The sequence below is a fragment of the Leguminivora glycinivorella genome, chromosome 5, assembly GCF_023078275.1.
Source record: "Leguminivora glycinivorella isolate SPB_JAAS2020 chromosome 5, LegGlyc_1.1, whole genome shotgun sequence".
Taxonomy (NCBI): domain Eukaryota; kingdom Metazoa; phylum Arthropoda; class Insecta; order Lepidoptera; family Tortricidae; genus Leguminivora; species Leguminivora glycinivorella.
The window spans coordinates 4,213,429-4,235,256 of NC_062975.1; the positions used below are offsets into that span (position 1 = coordinate 4,213,429).

The 21,828-nt window shown below is 37.2% G+C and overlaps 1 protein-coding gene across 1 annotated transcript in view; it reads left to right on the forward strand.

Annotated features, from left to right (window-relative positions):
- LOC125226098 (netrin receptor UNC5C-like) overlaps window positions 1-21,828 on the forward strand; it is a 162,195-nt gene that overhangs the window by 64,439 nt on the left and 75,928 nt on the right. The window contains 1 exon segment of the mRNA XM_048129957.1: window positions 12,387-12,469. Coding sequence (XP_047985914.1) covers window positions 12,406-12,469 — 64 coding nt within the window. The 5' untranslated portion in view covers window positions 12,387-12,405.

Sequence of the window (21,828 nt, forward strand, 5' to 3'; positions counted from 1 at the left end):
AAATATTTGTTGACACAAAACTTTCAAACGATAGACGCGAACTCGATGATCATAATGATGTAGATGATTCAGATTAACCTAAATGGTCGATTACGACATTTCTCCTTCCCCTGTCAACAATTACTTTTCCCTCCAAAATAGGTTAATGTCATCTCCTATTACAGTATTTTGTCACGTGGCGATGACTACAGAGATAAGGCGTGTAACCAATTTAACTTTTGTAACCTCTGTCTCTTTGACGTGAGATCGTAGATATGGTTTCTGTCACATTTTATTGGTGGCCGTCTTCAATATCGTGTACGTTTTGAAAAAAACTATTAATTATTTTACGGTTACCTATCTAGGTTTCGAATTTGTTGTTTTTGAAACGACCACATATTCAATATAATTGTGTTTTTTTCTTTTATGAGATCGTAGATGTTTTCTGTCAAATTTAATTGGTGTGCCTTTTCAAAAGCAGCGTGTACGTTAAGACAAAAACTTTTAATTGTTTCACGGTTACTTATTACATTTCTACTTTGTAGTTTTTGACACGACTACGTAGATAATTCTTCTAAGGGTTAGTTCAGTAGTTAGAGTTATTTCATATACCTACTGTTTTAGTTAAAACAATAATTATTACTTTAAATCTTTATAAAATACTTCAGCGAGCAATGTATCATTACTTTTTTTTACTGACGCGATGTCACAACTGTCACAAGTAATGACTAATGTAGGTACGCCGCATATATTTAATGCGTTCTTAAAGCTAAAATATTATTATAATTAAAAGCGTATTTAAAAATATTTTAAGCGGGTTACTCACGTGTTAAGTCGATATAACGTTCGACATGTTTCGATCCATTTCCGAGGATCTTTCCTCGGATCGAAATCTATCGATGTTTGAGTCTCACGGAAGTTTTATAGTTAAAATTGATTCAAAACGATTCAATTTAATGTTTTATTTAAAATATAAGTTGTATAATTTTACGACTCTGTAAGTAGATACTTACTTATTAACAATTTTCTTGCGATGGTTATCGTTATTACTTGTACAAGTACATCATCCTGACCTTCAAATAAAACACATTACTTTCAAGTGGTGAATAGACGTACACAACTCAAAGACCATTTTTGAAATCCTTTTCCAATATCGCCTTGAGCATAATGATCAATAATTCTTTCATTAGTTATTAGTGTTACACCATTATTGAACAAACTACAAAAACCAACATGACCTAGCAAAAAAGCTTACAAAGTTCTTAATTAGTGTACTATTATGTCCAATTTAGTATTTCTATGGGAAATGAAATGTCAGTCTGTCTGTTAAGCTTCTCCGCGTCATCGTCACGGTTGATGCGATATTGTTTTTTTGCGGTTCAGCCTTTCCTTTTAGATCTGTTAGCATTTCTTGTATAGTTTTTTTGTTAGCAAATTCCCGGATTACATTTTTATTAAACCGTTAATAGTCTCACGGTAAAATAGCTATTTGTACAGCTATCGTAATGTTTTATATGTAACTCCTTTTTTCGAAGCAATCGTTTTATGTTTGATGCTTGATTTTATTTTGTATCATATACAAATCCAACACTAAACTATACACAATCAGTTTGCATCATACATATTTATTATGTATCAGCTCCATGTTATTACATTTCCTTGTCATCCGGTTTTTGTTGGTAAAAATAATTTATATAGTAAAAAAATATACTGAAACAAACATTGCAAATAAATTTTCAGCTCAAATCGAAATCGGGAAGTGGGTGAAATTGATTATTACCAAGATTAAATTCACACTAATATACAATATACATACTAACAAGTTAAAACACATTACGATCACGCAATAACAGAAAATCAGTAAATACATATTGCTATTCACACAGAAACAGAGCAGACTCCTGAAAGGCTTGACAAGGATATAAGTTTCGCGACCTCGTCTGCCGTAAGCATTTAAGCAATAGTAATACAATTAGTTAATAAGCTTGTTTCACATTAAATAATCCCAAAGGTATTCAACAGTTCATTTATCGCTATAAATTTCCAAATACCTTAATTACTTTAACAGTCGGCCAAGGTTACACCGAGCCCTTACCTATTAACTAGCAGATCGCTATAGGCCAGATAAAACCGTTTTCATGACATATACGACCTTAACTATAATTGGAATGCAGAACAGTTTCATAGTGTACTTTAGTACCTTGAGAATAAAGTGTTCGGTAAAGAACGGATCACGCGTAGAAAAGGTTACAATATCCCTTTGGTACTTGGCCAAGGTTTAGTGTTAATCAATATGTGTATTAAGTACAATGATTTGATAAGTAGGTAAGTTACTTTTGAATTGATGTAATAGATTGATTGGTAATAATTCATTGACAATTAAGGGCAGATAGATACTACAATGAAAACATCAGTTGGTACTACACAGGTATTTGGGTTAATCAACTTTATATGTACTTACTACTAATATATCATATTTAACAGTCTCAGAGCTATGAACTAATAATTAAACTAACTAACTAACTCCCAAACAAAATAATAGTTAAAATACTTTTCTATATTTTAATAGAAAAGTATTTTAACTATTATTTTAGACCTGAAATTTATCAACGTAGCTTAAAAATTCTGGGTGTCGTTCAAAAAGTTGATACACTCAGATAAGTTTATTACTACACAAAATTTAAATTTTGTAAGAAACCCCTGACATGGCGGATCGATTTCCAACATGGTTAAGAATACAGTCCCGACTAATTCAGTTTTCAAAAAAACTAAATCTAAATCGGTTAATCCGTTTGGGAGCTACGATGCCACAGACAGACACATATACAGGCAGACAGACAGACTTACAGACACGTCAAACTTATAACACCCCGTCGTTTATTCGTCAAAGGTTAAAAATATAATACTAATGTAAAAACAAATTGTATCCTTCAAAAGCCTAATCAAACATATCAGTTTGATGAGATATGAAAATGTTCTCTCCACATAAATTAGAAAAGCAAACTAGTTGGCATAGGATTATAACTGACAAACTGCAGAAAGCAGACTGCTGGGGAGCTTGCGTATTCGATTACAAGTCTTAAGATGTTACTGTCAACTGTCAGGCCTCGGCAGAATGTAAGATACAGTTTGCATTATGTTTAATCTGCAACGGTTTAATAGATAATACTTGTGCATATTAATCGCACTTACAGTTTTTTATACTCGTGACATGGGATTAGAATATTGTAAATTCTGGATTATTTTTAAGGACTTCTTCGTACGTCCACATTATTAAAGTACCTGTGGGTACATAAAAGTATGATTTGAATTATTGTTTTAAAACAAATGAGTATATTACACTTGCCCACTAGAGTCTATGCGGGCGGTGAAGAGTAGTGAAAAATATATTGGATCCAGTTTATTCTACAACTCTTCTCCAATACATTCAACTAAAAGCTAATAATTTAAAAAAATATTATTATTGAATATATGCATTTATGTAACTTATGACCGAATATGCTTATAAGTTATACTCGAAAAGCCGATCCCATAACGTTTATTCTCAAATTACCAAAGTTTAAGAACAAAATCTGTGGCCTCACTCAGAATGTGCACAAGTCTCACGAAGCCCAGATGTAAAAGGGCATAAGTTCCACAAAAAGGCTTAACACTTATGCCGTTTTAAATCTCAGCAACGCGAGACTTATTCCCCTTTTGACTAGGGAGAAATAAACAGAGAAGTCTAACAATGAAGTCAAACAGTAAATTCAATCGAAGAGAAAACAGCGGAGTTTGCAAAACGTATTACTGCTTGTTTAACTATCATTACGTCGGTTTGTTTGTATGTAATCTGGATGTTTAGTTGTTTAACAAATTAAGGTTGTAAATAAGGGTTGTGTGCCGAAATTTTGAAACGTAATAAATACAAAAGTCTTGGCAAAGAATACATTTTCGTAACTTTTGGCGTAGAAACTCTAGGTCCATGGGGTCCCAGCGCGAATAAGTTGTTCATAGAAATCGCGAAGCGTCTGGTTGAGGTAACTGGTGACCGAAGAGCTGGCAACTTCCTCGCACAACGTATCAGCATTGCTATACAGCGAGGAAATGTCGCCAGTATCCTTGGTACAATGCCTCAAGGGCCCATTTTAGACATTAGCTAGCTTTTAAGTTTAGTCTTAGTTTCTTATATAATTAGGGTTGTGTTAGGTTTTAATATGTAAGATATGTCTTAAAAGTTAAGTACATTAGCTTTATTTCGGAAGTGTACACAAAATCAATGAAAATGTTATTGTTATGTTATTGTACATGTAGATACTTACTATGTTTTTTACGGCCTGAGCCTACGCTTTGACAAATAATAAATGCCGTGTCTCAAGTATCTTTAACACGTACACAGTTATATACAATATGTATTACAAACTTGTAGTGAGGTAGTTAGGAAAAGCCAGTTAGTCCTCTTCTAAAAACTGAATTATAAAATAGGTACCTACGTCCAATTATTCAATATAACCATATCTTTTATCGTCCATAAAAATCGATTTAACTCTGGCTATGTGTGGCAATTCAAATACAAAGCTAATTATACACTGATTCAGAGTAGAAATCCGTATTTCAAACCAACAGTACATAACAATAAATACGCATTTTCAAGACTTCTATCAAGAAAGTACTCAAGACTATGGGCTCGGGGTGAACAAAGGTAGATTAATTTGGTTTTAGTTTTATTAATTTTAATTTAATTTAGTTAATTTATTATGTTAATATTAGTAATAATCTATGGAATGTAGCTCCAAGCAATAAATAATTTTTCATTTTCACTTTACTTTCACAGACATAACTAATGTTTTGAAACTGCAGCCGTCTAAAGACCAGCTGCAATCTAGATGCGTTGCATCAGGCGAAGATAAAAATCGGCTGGAGTTTATCTGCTTGCTATCACGTCGGTCGTAAGTCTGCGGGACGCCTTATTGTGCCTTACGGGACTTTGGAAGTCGAGGGAGCTGCCCTATTGACGTTTGAATTAATAACACGATATTTGAATTTCTTATAAAAGTGCAATTGAGAACTGAGATTTTACTACTTGTACTATTATATATTCTGTGATTTTACTTAGAATTTATCTATCTATAGCAGCCTTTAATAAAGCGCCCGTCTTCTAACATAGGCCTCCTCTCCATTCCTCCACGCCTATCGGTCCATTGCCATCTGCATCCAGTTCTAGCCAGGTTGTTGGCAGATGAGACTTAGAATAGGCTAGTTTCATACTAGTCAAATCAGCTTCTTTTTAAAAACTGTCAAAACGATTTGCTAATATGGAATTACTACGAAATACTGACGAGTGACGTCACGGTCAATTCGTTTTCTTTATAATATGTATTTTTCTTTGACTTACTAAATAGAAATTATGTTTAAACATAAGTACTGTCCATATTTTTCTTCTAATTGTTTCGTGCACTGCATAAAATATTTTATTTTAAGTATAGGAAACTAGCCTATTGGTACTATTTTATGAGAGGCACGGTCCCTTCGTACCTCAAGTTTTTCTATAGTTTCACTGAAATAAGTAATGTTTTTAAAACTGCAGACGTCTGAGTAAAGTCTAGGAACGTTGTATCAGGCGAAGACAAAAGCGGCTGGAATTTATCTGCTTGCTATCACGCCCGTCGTAAGTCTGCGGGACGCCTTATTGTTCCTTACGGGACTTTGGAAGTCGAGGGAGCTGCCCTAGTCAAGTTTAAATCATGTGCATGATAAATATTCGAATCTTCTAAAAGTGTAATTGAGCGTGGATATTGTTGAATAAAAAAAGAAATTAAAAGAAATTGTCGTATAAAATGTATGGGATGCATAGTGCATTACAGATATACTATACCTTTCAACTTTATGTAGAAGTGTGAGTATTGAATTTGTCAAACGGACCCCAGGCTCCCATGAGCCGAGCCGTAGAAAATGGGATAACGCGAGAATAATGATTGATCAATATTCATTCAGAAATCAACATGATGATGTATTTTTTGTAGTGAGTATTATAATTATTATAAAACATCCTCGTCATAAGGAATAAGCTTTTATAACGAAATAATTATGCATCGTTATACTTGATAACGGTTGGGTGGTCAAAATGAGAAAGACCTACACGGTACGTCTTGACAACAATCGTCGTTTCAAGTGGAAGTACCTACGTACATAAATTAAAATCAGAATAGATGAGAAGGGGTTAAGATTTTTGTATGATTATATTTTTATCTTCATGCATAAATGAATTATTTTTGACATGCAGAATCACATAAACGGCAAAAAGACAAGAATGTTTTAAAGAGCCATGATATTCGAACCTTCAAATAAGCATGTGCCTAACTCCATTATTATAGGTGCCAATCTGTGAGCCAAGAAATATTGTGAGGCACAAAATGACTTTCTTAGCCAGAAATATGCGTCGCGTGTCGGGGCGCGAGGGGCGTCCGCGCACGCCGCTTAAGTGTAATTCAAAAAGCGTCTTCAGTACATTTTGTATAGGAAGGACGTAAGGCGCGCCGCCAAGCGGCGCGGCGCGCGCCCCGCCGCCGCCACGCCACCTGGGGCGCGTCTTACGTCTTTCCTATACATGTACTGAGGAGACGTTTTTTGAATTACACTTAAGCGGCGTGACGCCCCTTGCGCGCCCCGAGACACGCGACGCTAAGTGGGAACGCTGCCTTAAGCGTCGCGTGTCTCGGGGCGCGCAACGGACGTCTGCGCCACGCCGCTTCAGTGTAATTCAAAAAACGTCTCCTCAGTACATTTTGTATAGGAATAAGGACGTAAGACGCGCCGCCAAGCAGCGCGGCGCGCGCCACGCCGCCGCCACGCCACCTGGGGCGCGTCTTACGTCCTTCCTATACAAAATGTACTGAGCAGACGTTTTTTGAATTACATTCAGGTGGCGTGGCGCGGACGTCCGTTGCGCGCCCCGAGACACGCGACGCTCTGATGTGGCCGGTCCCTTAGCGTTTCCAGAAGTATTAGAAGAATCACATTTCGTAAGAGACATTCTCGTGGAATGTCCCTATACCTTAACGTGTGTAGTTAGCTTAATCAATATATCTCCACAGCTTCTGTATGCCATGGCCGGTTACTTAAAGCCACGAAGCTTTGTTTTATCTGAGATAAGGCAGCTTCCGCTCTTATCGGAGCTCTTACAAGGCTCCGTTGTTTAATGATCACTCATGTTCGATGTAAGTGATTGCATCGCTTTTGCGAGCGTGTAAACGTTGCTTTTTGATGGTAATTGGTAAATATGTTGAACATCTTTTATTTCATAATTAAAGCAATTGTTGATAAATTAAAGCATCGCTCGCAAAGTCTGAAAAATAGGTACAGGGGGCCGATTTTTGAGTCTCACGGCGTTCGAATTCAGAAAATTGTCACTGAAACATGTTTTCAACCGGTATTTTAGTGACATGGGACGCAAAAATCGGACCCCAGCAAAGCAATTTTGATTGGGGGAAAAATGCAACTGATCCATTTTTTTCATGTTTTACAATGTTTATATTATTAATTAAAGGAAGTTTATATACGGCAGCGTGTTCAGTGGATAATGGAACTTTGATAGTGTAAATAAAAGAAGAAATGGATCAGTTACAATTGCCCCCCCCCAGTCGAGATTTATCCCGCTGTACATATAAGGTATTTTATTTAATAAAATGATTCATTAGTTTTACATTAACCTGCTGATATACAATACAATACAATATACAATGAAGAAGTCTAGAACAAAGGAAGTTTGTTTGGGGGCACATTTTGTAGAATACTACACCTTATTATATATATTTGTAATTTTCTAACTACAAGCAAAATTGCAACGATATCGTGAATCTTACTTATCTTGAATGAAATAAATACCTTAAAAGTTCCCAAACTAATCAACTTTTATCCATTCACAATTCCCACTAACCACGTCCTACAAAGAACCTTGAACAAACCCATTTCAAACACATTAAAACGCGTTAAAACGACCGTCCTATTTTATTTAGTTTTTGCCTCAAACCCATTTATAACCCGAGCCCTAAAGACGTATTAGTTACGGTCCCATGACGTACGAGTTCCATATGAAATGCCGTTAAAATCCCAACACCGTTTTACAAAAGAACAGGGTAATTCCAAATGCACAAACGCTTTACGATAGTATCGTTATCGTAGCTAGTTATCTCTATCACTCTTCCGTATTGGCGCGACAGAGCCAGACTGCGTTACGATCGGCGTCTAGCTTCAACGATTTCGACTAGGCTTGGTCCGTAGAAGTGGGTAATCGCACTAATCGCTAAAGCTCCGTGGCGAACGATACGCAAACTGTCTGTGTTGCTCTAATATGGAATTACTAACCTAACCACAAAATTAAAATTTTGAAAAAACCCTCGACCGTGACATAGTAGACCGATTTTCATGAAACATGGCTAAGAACACTCCCGACTAACTCAGCTTTCAGACAAAAAAACTAAATCCAAATCGCTTCATCCGTTCGGGAGCTACGATGCCACATACAGACGTGACACAGACAGACACGTCAAACTTATAACACCCCGTCGTTTTTGCGTCGGGGGTTAAAAACGAAAGAAAGAGTTGTGTACCTATCATTTGCTATGCCAGCTTGAGCGATTCGCTACTTTTCTACGGGCTCAGACGAGGCGAGTTCTGATCATTTCTTAGTTTTCTTCATTAATTTGCTCGTTCCATAAAATTGTCTAAGAAAATCGAAGTGGGCTGTCAGTTATTCGTCACTATTACTTTTCGCTCATACCTGATTGTCAGGCCGATATCGCCAGGCGAATTGTTATACCTACATTTGTGTTACGTAAGTATGTTTAATAACCACCATTTTTATACACGTGACTGACGTGACACTAGGAACAGGGGACCGATGTTTGAATCTCGAACGCATGAATTCGCCGTTCGAAAGTCGTAGCATTACGTCGTTTTTAGGGATGTTACGAATATTTGAATTCGCATTCGCATATGCGAATGATTCGCATTCTTTTAAACATTTGCATTGACATTCGCATTCGCTTCAAACGATGCGAATGTTTTGCGAATGCGAATGTGTGCAAGTCGCAGCTTGTTCCTCGCCCGCGCCGGCCCCTCCAATTGCTACTTGTCGACTGTCGACTCGCGCATGCGCAGATAGGTCAAATTCGTACGGCGTGAAGTTCGTACTCGGCATTTTGACCAATAGTAAGCATTTCAAATTTTTTACCTAGCGGGTTGTTGGTGATTGCTTGGTTTTTATTTTGGTTTTTTATGAAATTCAGCGATATTCGCATTCGCATTCGCACATTCGCATTCTGAATATTCGCATTCGCATTCGCGAATGTGACACATGCGACATTCGTAACATCCCTAGTCGTTTTCCACAGACTTTCGAACGGCGAATTCATGAGTTCGAAATTAAAAAATCGGTCCCCTGTTTTGACTAAGCTGATAAGTGGATATCATACACATCTCCGGCAAAAAGGCTCCCAAGTACGCAGTACCAGTTGACACAGAACAGTAAACCAAAGATATTCCATATTTAAAAACCAGTAACAAAAGAGTGGAGGCATTCGTGCGGGCATGCTATCGGTCCATTCGCTCGAGAGTCATTTCCGAACTGGCGAATTTGAATAAAAAACCGGCCAAGAGCGTGTCGGGCCACGCTCACACGCTGCAGTGTAGGGTTCCGTAGTTTTCCGTATTTTTCTCAAAAACTACTGAACCTATCAAGTTCAAAACAATTTTCCTAGAAAGTCTTTATAAAGTTTTACTTTTGTGATTTTTTTCATATTTTTTAAACATGTGGTTCAAAAGTTAGAAACTGGGGGGACGCAGATATTTTTTTTCCTTTAGGAGCGATTATTTCCGAATATATAAAAATTATGAAAAAACGATCTTAGTAAACCCTTATTCATTTTTAAATACCTATCCAACAATATATCACACGTTGGGGTTCGAATAAAAAAAAATATCAGCCCCCACTTTACATGTATGGGGAGTTCCCTAATAAAACATTTTTTTCCATTTTTTATTTTTGCACTTTGTCAGCGTAATTGATATACATATTGGTACCAAATTTCAGCTTTCTAGTGCTAACGGTTGCTGAGATTATCCGCGGACGGACGGACGGACAGACGGACAGACGGACGGACGGACGGACGGACAGACAGACATGGCGAAACTATAAGGGTTCCTAGTTGACTACGGAACCCTAAAAAAGGAAGACAGAGTAGTGGTGTGTGAACTGGTGATAAATTTTCTTTGGATTGACGGAAAGGAGATAAAAAAGTAGAAATATAGTGCAGTTTGTGAATAGGGGATATTTTCTTCACGTACTTAATTCATTTACTTGAGTCTAAGAAAAGACATTTTTTTTTAGTTTTTTGTGATGAAAATAACAAAAAAAACATTCCCCGTGTTAAGCAGAATTTGCCTTTATTAAGATACTAGCTTTTGCCCACGGCTTCGCTCGCGTTAGAAAGAGACAAAAAGTAGCCTATGTCACTCTCCTATCTCCACTTAAAAAATCACGTCAATCGGAGCGACGTCCGTTTTGCCGTGAAACACGGACAAACAAACGGACACACACACTTTCCCATTTAAGTATAATATTAGTATGGATATACAATAAAGATATTGTGTAATTTTGTAGATCTAATTTAATTTAAATATCTTCAAATACCAGAAAACCTACCGCGAAAATTAAGGTTCGCAAATGCCAGGCCTATTTCTTCTCTTCTGTTCCCATTGCCGTAATTAGAGACAAAGAAAGATACCCTCATTTTGCGGATTTATAGCCCAAGTTACTTATTTTCGTCAGAGTCAATAATGGTATTATTTCGAAAATACCAATGCGCTACTCTTTATCAATCTTACGACATCAACTAATCTACACTTGCTCCAACAAACCTAGCCACTTCTACACCTTAGGCACTGGTCCCACCCAAAGCGAGTTATGCGATGATTTATTGGCTATAAAAACAAACAAAATATATCTCCCGTGTAAATAAAAGAGATGATAGCGCTAGCGAGTTAAAGATAAATAAATACATTTTGTAAGTGAACATTAAAATTAAATTAAATTAAGTTTGAACCTTGTTTTGCCGTACCTCTCGCCTGAAACACAGGGTTTCCCTAGTTCGGGCAAATGTAAATCATCGATAATTTTAAGTATTTGTTGGATGTAATGTAAATATGCAATACTTGTTTTCAATAAAAATTATGTTTATGTTTATGTTTATAGTTCGTCGCCGAAGGATGAACTGTATAAATCGCTCGCTCTCTCATTTTAACCTCTGACCACAGAATATATAATAGTACAAGTACAGAAGGCCGACTGCTTTGATGTTCACAAAATGCCGCCTTTTAAATACCTACAACATTCTAACAAAGAAACGAGCCGCACGTGCGCAGCGTCGGACGATAGGGTTGCCTATGGATTAAAACGAATTAATACTCATATAAAATGTTATACTATTATATTCAAGTCTTAGGTACTTTCTATATGTATTTATATATTTTTGTTTAAGTCCCAACATCACAAGCCTAGTTAAACTTTTCCGTGGGACTTAATCAATATTAGATCTGTGTAAGATTGTCCTATTTTATTCATGATGTCTATTTAATTAAACATTATTTGCCATTCACACGCGGACATCACATATGAACAAAAAAAAAAAACTCGCGACGTAAAGTAACAATAGAAAGTGCGAACGTGCGTTCCGTGAGAACGCGCGCCACCCCTGATTAGGCCGCGAACTCGCGGCCGCCGGCATGTACTTGTAGCGCGGCGATAGAATCGCGGAGTGAGCCGCCCCTGCTCTGACGCAAAAACGACGGGGTGTCTTTTATAAGTTTGACGTGTCTGTCTGTCTGTCTTTTTGTTTGTCTGTGTGTGTGTCTGCCTGTCTGTGGCATCATAGCTCCCGAACGGATGAACCGAATACCGATTTAGACAGTTTTTTTTGTTTAAAAGCTGAATTAGTCGGGAGTATATTAGCCATGTTTCATGAAAACCGGTCCACTGTGTCAGGTTTTTTTTTTTTCAAAATTTTAATTTTGTAGTTAGGTTAGCTCCCGTGTACCTAAATAACCTGTTATTTACACTGCGGCTATATTTTGTTCTGATTTAAACTTTCACGATTATTACACATATGTAATTATTTTTAAAATCGGGACTTAATCGCGTATGACTACATCTCCCAGACCACGGGGACAACGCCGTCCCTGAAACGTTGGAGGTCAGTTTAATATGTAGTCATACGTGATTAAGTCCCGATTTTAAAAATAATTACAGATTTTGTTCGTTTCTATCGCCGCTTTTGGTGGGCCCAGTCCCCTACACAGACAAATATTGTCCAACCCTTGATCAAATATTGGTCAGCTTTCCCGTGCTCAATCAAACAGCCTTATTGTTTTAGGTGATGCGCACGCGGTGAGATGGCGTGGAGGGGGCTACTCCTCGTGCTATGGGTGGTCGGCGTCGCGGCTGAAGGGAAACATGGTAAGTTTTTATATCTAGATGGTGTAACATGAGACAACTGAAATATCTAAGTAAGCACAAGATAATTATTTGGTGTATGTGATTGCACATAGAAGTAGGTACCTAAATGTTGTTTGAAACTGGCACTTGAAATTAATTTTAGTATTGAGTATTTCTGCATACCTACTACATACTTGTAGTAGTAGTAGTAGTAATCACTTTATTGTGTACAACAGTTTATATACAATTTGTAGGTATAGAGATACAATAGTTGTCACCTTTTTATAAACGTTTATCAATAAGGATGGTTGGACTGCGCCACAGTATAATAAGCAGTACTTTCGTACAGTATGGCCTCTCCCGCTCCCCGCTGAAAATGCCGCCCATCCCCTCTCGGATACCTCATAGTTGCGGCCTGTCAAAAATCACTCATGCAAGCATAGTACGCGTTCACCTACACGAGCTTAGACGGTGTGCTGGGAACGCGCCTCTTTCATAGCCAGTGTCCGAGATGTGACTGCGCCCAAAACCGAAAACACATTATGGCGGAACCTAAAAGACATGGCTGAGTGCAAAGTGTCCGAAGACGACGCGCGACGTCAAAGATAGGGCAAGTGGAAGCGATTAAGACACAGAAATCTGACCCCAGAATCTAGCAGAAGAGACAGAGAGAAGGGGGAGGGGGATAGAGAAGAGGGAGGGAAGGAGAGAGAGAGAGACTGCGAAAAGCGTCATCACCATCAACTAAGTGTCAATAAGTTAGTTATTTTAATCGATAGTACGCCGACCTCAGGCAAAATCCGGAAATACACTCCTGAGATTTCCTCATGTTATATGGTGTACAAGTATGGCTACTCTATTAAGCAAAGCGACTTAGGCGGCCGGTGAAAACAGCGCGATTGGACAACCTAAAAAAGAAATACCAAAACCGCTTGTATTCTCTGTGAAGTTCGGAAATGTTTGGTTTTCCGCTACATTCTCGTTTCGCAGTTATCACAAGTACTATGTACTCATGTAGACTACTGTGGACTATTCAATTGACAAGACTAAAATTGTAACGTAGTTTTTTTAAACATGGAATAGGAAACATGGGATAAAATCAAAGGGTGTTTAATACGTTTTTTCATACGGGACACTTTTCATCTTACCCCTTAAGAAAAACCCTTCAGTCTGACGCCACGTTACCTATATGATAGATAAATAAAGCAATTCATGATGCGATCTAGTTAGATTGGCACCAAAAGTTATAATCAGCGATGTATTGTGGAGAAGTTCTGTACTTTTTAGAACATACCTCATAACAGTCATAAATATGTTGTGAAGGTTTATCCATATTTGAAGGTTTCAACCTTTTATCTGTATCCAAAAATAATTACCTATCATCAAACGTAATGCAGAAGTAATAAGTATGTACATACATACGTAGAAGCACGCACATATCTTAAAATTAGAAAGTAATAATTAATTGTTTATTATGCTAAATTTTAACAAATTCTATTTTGTAATTAGTAATATAAATTTTATAGAGGTATTATGTGTATAATCATTGATGATAATTTCCTCTTAGTAAACACCTAATCTTTACGTAGTTGTGGGGTCAGATACTCCCGTGATAGTTTAAACACAGTCATGTGTCTTCAGTCAAACGACTTTAACTGTAAGTACTTAAAAGTTAAAAATAGCTTAAGTGGGCTTAAGTTCGATAAAAAACTTTTTAGAAGGTGCGAAAAAAAAGCCTTAAGACTTGGCACCTAATCTCGAATCAGATATCAACAAAAAGCTGTCGTCGGCTTTCAAACTGTTCGGGCCCCGATAAAAAGGTTAAGTATGCATTGAGTTGGTAGCTCAGGTTCCGTCGGGTGACATGTTTGTTCCGTTATGCGCCGCGTATATATAATAGTAGATCATTAGATGCTCATATTTTTGTAGAAGAGTTTTAGTTTTTTTTCATTGCGACGCCGACGTTAGGTTTTTAGAACGCTTTTTGATTGATGTGTTTTATTTGTAGACATTTTCAGTAACAAATAAGCAAAACAAATATATGTTAAAACGATTAACATAGATATAGATAGTAACTTTATGGGAATAAAACTATTAAGAGACTGAACCTGTCGTTAGCTGGAAAGATCCCTTATAGGGATTAATTTGCCTTTTTACATATACCTCTATGTATGTACTCGTTGCTAGTCCTTTATCTATTTTGTCTGTTTTATGTAAATCTGTTTATTATTTGCAATAAATTGACATACCTACCTTACTGAGTCGGAAACTATAGGTGTTATGTCCAAACTTTTTCTTATCTGGGTACGTAGTCAAATGCACAAACGCTCACTATAACATCTGTTTCGTAAGGTATTCGATATCTATCTCTATCGCACTTGCGTATTGGCGCGACAGAGTCAGACTGCATTTCTGTCGGCGTCTGGCGTCTACGCCGGCAGCTATGGCTCGCGTCCATGATTGTGTAGGGAAGACCCAGAAGACCCTATTTTGAAGCGAACCTACTAACAGTCGGTTTAGATACACGAAGGTTGTTTTGTGGAACCCTAACGACATTGGAAAGGGCGATGCAAGCACGAGGCAAAAAACCTTTCGTCACGAAAAGGGCCTCAACACGACGCCATCGCAATCAGAACGCGCCGGTAAAAAATCTATTAACGTAACTGTTTAGTACGTGTACCTACTGGCGAGAAAATAATACGGTCGTTTGTGTAGACACCTCTTTATCATTTGTGTAATGAGGTGTAATGGTACCTTTATGTTTACGTGTCGGCCATTCCGCATGTCAGTCTATAATGCTATAGGATTAAAATAAAAACAAGCTGATTATATTGTAGTCAAAGTTTTGTTGTAAGTTGCATCAGGTTTCATAATAATTAATATTGGAGCATTGTGCTTGTAGATACTACTTGAACAAAACTGTCTATGCATAGCTTATTTTGTTGTCCGTTCGAATACTGAAGATAGGGTAAACTCGCCTCATTCGGTGACACGCCTAATTCGGTGATACAAGCTTTGAAGCACTATTCCGAAAGAAGATTTTTGGTTGTTTCACCGAATTAGGCATGTCACCGAATGAGGCGGGTTTACCCTACAGCAAAATAACAAAGCCTTTTGTAGTAGTTACATTGTGCCTTCTAAAACTAATTTTTGACGTAAATATTTATTATTTTAGCCAAGAGGTGCAAACGTATCACAAGAATAATGACACAGAATACACAGATATGAATGACACAGCAGAATACACAGAATATAAGTTGTTTTTTTAATTATATTTGTTACCTATTATTCATTCATGAACTCACTGCTGATATCGAAACAATTTAATTCAATACTAAAAACCGGATATTATTTGTTTTGTTGTAATCAATATAAAAAATAGCCAATATATTTATTTTAAAGGAAGTACAGCAACTGCGCGACTAAAAAATGACAAGTGCAAACCTTTTCTAATGCACAAATCGAACTGTCGTTGAAGAAATAGGAAACTTGGCAGCTGCCCGCGTGAATGAAACAGAAATAATGGCAAAGGACTCCCGCGAGACGCCATTATAACCCAACAAAGGGATTATCTTGTTTGGGAACCTCTTGACTGGCACTCGATGCTTTGTGCGGCCACCAACTTAAATATTCAGGTGGCTAAATCCATACGTGACTACCATAAGGACACATATACCTTACTAAAGCTATTCTACACTCGACGGTATTCATTCTTCAAATTTAGAATCGTCTTTGTCAGTTACCAGAATCCTACGCAGTGTGTGAAACGATCTAAGTGTCGTTTGAAGTTCAGTGAACATTAGACTCTCGAGAAGCTACATATAGAAAACTTCAGACGTGTTCCGACTGCAAAGTTAACGTGGTTATATCAAGTTACGTGTTTTTGTAGGCGAGTCCGTCTTTGTGTTTTTCCTGGGGTGAGAATTTGTCGGGAACTCAAAGGCAGTAATTTTAGAACTGGGCTTTTTGCACCTTGTTAATGTAATGTATAAACAGCGGGACATTTTTGTTGAGGTAAAGTCCCTTTACTACATCGTTATTTATTATGAATTTATAATGTTACCTCTTTTTGCGGTCAGTGTGAGAATACTGTGCGAATTATTTAATAATAAAATGATAATTTGTGCAACCAGTGGTTATTTTTTTTATTAATAAGTCATTAAAAGCTCTTGCTAAAAATACACATTAAGAATGGTTTGATTGAATCGTTGCTGTATTGGCAGGTTTCAATCAAATGTTGCAATGTGTCTGTCCTATTAATTTGGGATAGCATTCGTATCAAAAACATATGTAACTCCATATAGACAGCTAAAGTCTAAGAAAAAAAACGTACCTCAAAACCATACAGAAAAGGGTACGGTGACCCAGATGGCGATACACCTTTGGGGGACGCTCGGCTAGATGGCGTTTATATTAATATTTGACATTTTAACACATACAAGAATATAGACCAAATTGTCAAAACTGAGGTTCAAAAGTTTTAAGCCTGTGTCGAGATCGAGAGATGGCAGTCTATGCACTGTGATTACACATTTTACTTTGACAGTAACTCTCTATATATACTCGGTCCTCTTTGATTCGTATGAATGACTATGATGACAAGCATACGTTGACAAACGCCAACCAAAAAATATAAATAAATATACTAGAAGCAGATAAATACGTACATATCACCTCATATTGCCCTACCTATGGGGAAATTCTATTAGGTTAGGTTTCCATTTATTGTCATTTGTAAATGAATAGTACATTACGATACACGTGCGAAAGCAGACGTTTTTCAGTACAGATGAGCCTCCGAAGTTTCGACCTGGCATATAATGAACCACTTCTCGCACTAGTGCTTAAAAATAACACCATCTGTAGGTACTGTTATTTATTGTTAAAGTTAATCACGTGTTAAATTTAACCAGAATCTATTGAAGATTAACGAAATTGTAAAAGTCTAGTTTGAGCAACAAAATATGTTAGTTTTTATAAGTGGAAACTGCTTGGCTTATGTTTAGTCTATATTTGTTTATTTGTCTATGTTTGTTTGCTGCGCCGCGGTCCCGGGTTCGAATCCCGGTAAGGGCATTTATTTGTGTGATGAGCACAGATATTTGTTCCTGAGTCATGGATGTTTTCTATGTATATAAGTATTTGTATATTATATATATATCGTTGTCTGAGTACCCACAGCACAAGCCTTCTTGAGCTTACCGTGGGGCTCAGTCAATCTGTGTAAGAATGTCCTATAATATTTATTTATTTATTTATTTATACATTTGTGTTACTTTTCGCTGTTTGTTTCCCAACAATAAAAAAAAATAAAAATAAAAACCTTATTTCAAAATACTGCATTTGAAACTCCTTCGCCAGCAACCACACCAATTTAATTAGAGCTTTTCTCATTCATTTTTTTGCTTCTCAAACTCAAGTTTCGCCGGTAGCTTCAATCTTTTAAAGTGGCTAGTTACTTCATTAGCCGGGTATGCGTCGACCGCACGGGCTAACATGATAACTACTTCCGCTTCCTGGGTTTACGCGGGGTATTTACGATAATCCAATTTGTAAATGTTCCTTGGTTATTTATCGGTTAAGGATTTTAAGGAAGTTTTTAAAGTGCTCCGTAGGTAATTTATTTTAAATCTATGCTTATTTGAGAAATTAGTTTTTTGGTTGAAGAGCTTTAGCATGTAAGGCTTTTTGCAATAACTTGGTTTATTTATTCATTTGGGAACTATGATACCTAAGTCTTGTCTTAATTGACCTCAATTAATCTTATTTCGGATATTTATACCTTATTGCACAAAAAAAAAGTATACTTTGTTAGTTGCTATTGAAATACAGTCAACAATTTGGAAACCTAGGCCACTTCAAGAACCTTTTCACGATTAACGTCAAACTTATACCTAAATACTTATGGCAAAGAAATCACTGTGTCAATAAAACATACAATTTGATTTCCTAAAATCAAATGCTCGAAAACTATATCCTATCTACATAAAATTCTTGCCAATGAAAGTACATTTCCATGACCACCGTTCGGTTGGTATCAATCCGAAATAGCTGCACGTTTTTGCTGACCACTTCAATCTCAAGTCCGCGGATACTTCTTTTTATACTTCATTAGCTTTCTTTTTGACGGTAATCCTAACAGAGACGTTGGTATACTTAATAGTCTGATAGAGCTTCTCTCTCTGTCATTATGAAAGTAAGCTTTTAAAAAAACAGTACCTAACTACCTGGATCCTGGTACCCTCGTACGAGTACAGTCAACCAATTGGAACCCTGGCTAGGCCACTGTAGAACTATGTCATAGTGACGTTATAAATCAGATTGTAAGAAATCTCTTACTGCTTGTCATTTTGACATGGTTGTAGAGTGGCTTAGGGTTCCAATTGGTTGACTATACATAAGGTTTGAACTTTTACAAGAATAAAAGAAAGTTCTAAATTCAAAAGCACAAAAACTTGCCAGGATCAGGAGGCTAAGCTAGATGTTTTGTTTTTCAGTCTTACTTCAATGAGATAATATAAGACAAACAATTACTAGATACTCGTACAATGATCTGCAAAATTGCATGGTGAAATTATGAATTCATTGATAAATTCGCCATGTTTTTTTGGAACTGTACATTGTAAATAAGTGGCAGTATTTGGATATCTGTCACCTAACTGTAGCGTTTTCCGAGAATTTTGTCAGTTGCTCGACGAAACTGCGCGCAGCGACGCCATTTTTCATAGCACTGATGCTGACGCTCAAAATACGCTGCCATATAGTTCGTATCATTCCCGAAGACATGCCCCACTTCTCTTCCTAATAACAGACTTATGGCAAAGTGTGTGCGTCTTTGTAAATGACTCAAACTATAGTATGGGACGACTTAAAGCGCTGGTAGCCTAGCGGTAAGTACGTGCGACTTTCGTTCCGGAGGTCGCGGGTTCGAACCCTGGCTCGCACCAATGAGTTTTTCGGAACTTATGTGAGAAATGTCATTTGATATTTGCCAGCTGGTCGCTTTTCGGTGAAGTTTTCGCTTTTCGCTTTTCGTGAGGAAATCGGACTACTCGTAAATCCAATAAGGTCCCTTTGGGTTGAAGGGCAGATGGCAGTCGCTTTCGTAAAAACTGGTGCCTACGCCAAATCTTGGGATTAGTTCGCAAAGCGGACCCCAGAATCCCATGAGCCGTGGTAAATGCCGAAATAACGCAAGGAGAATGATGATGAGTATGGGACGACTTAAAATCGTAGATTCACCCATCAGGTACGCAACCCAAAATCACCCATCTAAATCAGCTTACGTCTAAATATAAACAAAGAACACGTATTAAGCCCGCCTAATCTACCGGATCGACATGTTTGAGAGCACCGTCCAAAACTAACATAAAATATCCTTAAATAAACACCTTAATGTGTCATAAAGTGCCTTAAGAGCGTTTAATCGTCCAGCCACTAATGCACGATTCTACCCGTATTATGCCCTTGCCCTTACAATATCAGGGGCCGGGTTGGTAAAGTGAAATTTTAGGTAAGTATGAATAATGAAAATAATGTTGTTTGAATAACAACATCCATATTGCAAACGTGGCTCACACAGACTTTGTCCCATTGCTATTTAGCAATTTAGTCAAGTAGCGTGTATTTTGCATGTTAAATTGTATCTTGTTTCTTAATGCATGTTAATTATAAGATGTAATATTTTGAAAAGAAGTGGCCCGCCAAGTTTCTTGCCGGTCCCATAGTTGATATCCCCCTCCAACTGAGGGAGGACTGAAATCTTCTCGAGGCTGAGGCGTATGATTAGAGCCAGCGTAGCTTTATTTGACGTTCATATGCGCATTGATGCCTACTTGGAAAATAAATATTTCATTTCCAATTATGTGTGGCACCTAAACTTTGTTGACTTGATTAGTCAGTGATGAAGTCGATTTTATTTCGAGCTAGTAAGCTCCCATCCATAACTCACCTTTTCTTTCTAAACTGCTCTACTAAAATTTAGATATTCAGTCACATTTAGTTAATATACTCAGTAGTCGATGCCAATTTGCCAATGTAGTTCGAACTAGAGGTTCGGTTTATTTTAAAACTTTTCATTTATGTAGTCAGTAGTGGGAATAATTTTTAGTATTTTTTCAGTAGGTAACTAAAATACTCGCTTCTCGATTAAAGTAGGTAACGTGTAAATAGTCCGAACTCGCCGCGTTATAATATAACTAATCATTCAATTTTTCTATTGGATCAATACTGCAAGTTAATGAATATATATGATATGCTATATTTCCGAGCTCATATAAACCGGCAACCTTCAAATCTAGAGTGAACAGGCATCTTCTGGGCGAGCTCACTCCATCGTAGGCCACGTCTTTGCCTTTGGCTAGTATGTGGCCAAGAGTAAGCCCTTTGACGACCGGTCTGGCGTAGTTGGTAGTGACCCTGCCGGCTAAGCCGCGGTCCCGGGTTCGAATCCCGGAAAGGGCATATCGTCGCCTAGCACCCATTGTACAAGCTTAGCTTAGTTTGGGGCGAGGTTGATCTGTGTAAGGTGTCCCCCAATATTTATTTATTTATAATAATAAAAAATAGGGTTTCCTGAAATAATGTAAAGTTTGTCTATAAAATAAATTAAAAATAACAACTCAGAATGACAACACAAAAGTAATCTGTAATACATCAAAATGAGATTAATGACCTTTTGTCTACCTCAATTTGGCGCACTACAGTTCAAGCTTCTAACCCCCAAGTTAAGTGCATTTACGAGTAAGTGCATCAAGCAGTCTGAATCCACTGAGCGTTTTATTGCATCTTCGCTCAACAGATTTATCAGAAATGTGTTTCTGATTTATTTATAAAGCGTTTCGAGCATGAGTGCAAAGTTTTAGATAAGTACTTTTTTGAAATGCACTAATTGGTTTAAAATAAGTTCAAAAGAATGTGTTACACGTTACATAATGTGGTATAATTTCAAAAACTTGAAATCTGAGCTTTTACAATGAGATTCTGATGTTTTACAATACCTAAGGCGTTTAAGAATTGAGGAAGGCATGGATAAATTCGCACACATCCAACAGGCCTCTGTGGCGCAGTTGGGAGCGCGGCTGACTCCGGCAAAGCCAGAGGTCGCAGGTTCCGAGTCCTGCCGGAAGTGTGAATTTTTCCATTTTTCTTTAATTAAAAAAAATATGTTTTACAATACGTTACGCCATGGAAAATTTGTGTAATTTCTGTTTCATACAATGTATTCATTCGCAGTCGAGTAATTAATTAAAAAACCTTAGTAACTTGTATTGCTCACACATGTTACACATTTTATTTAGCGCTCCTGCTAATGCGAGGAGTCCTAGTCACCTACATTCATAAATAAATATCCTACTGACTATGCATATTGTATGTAGCAT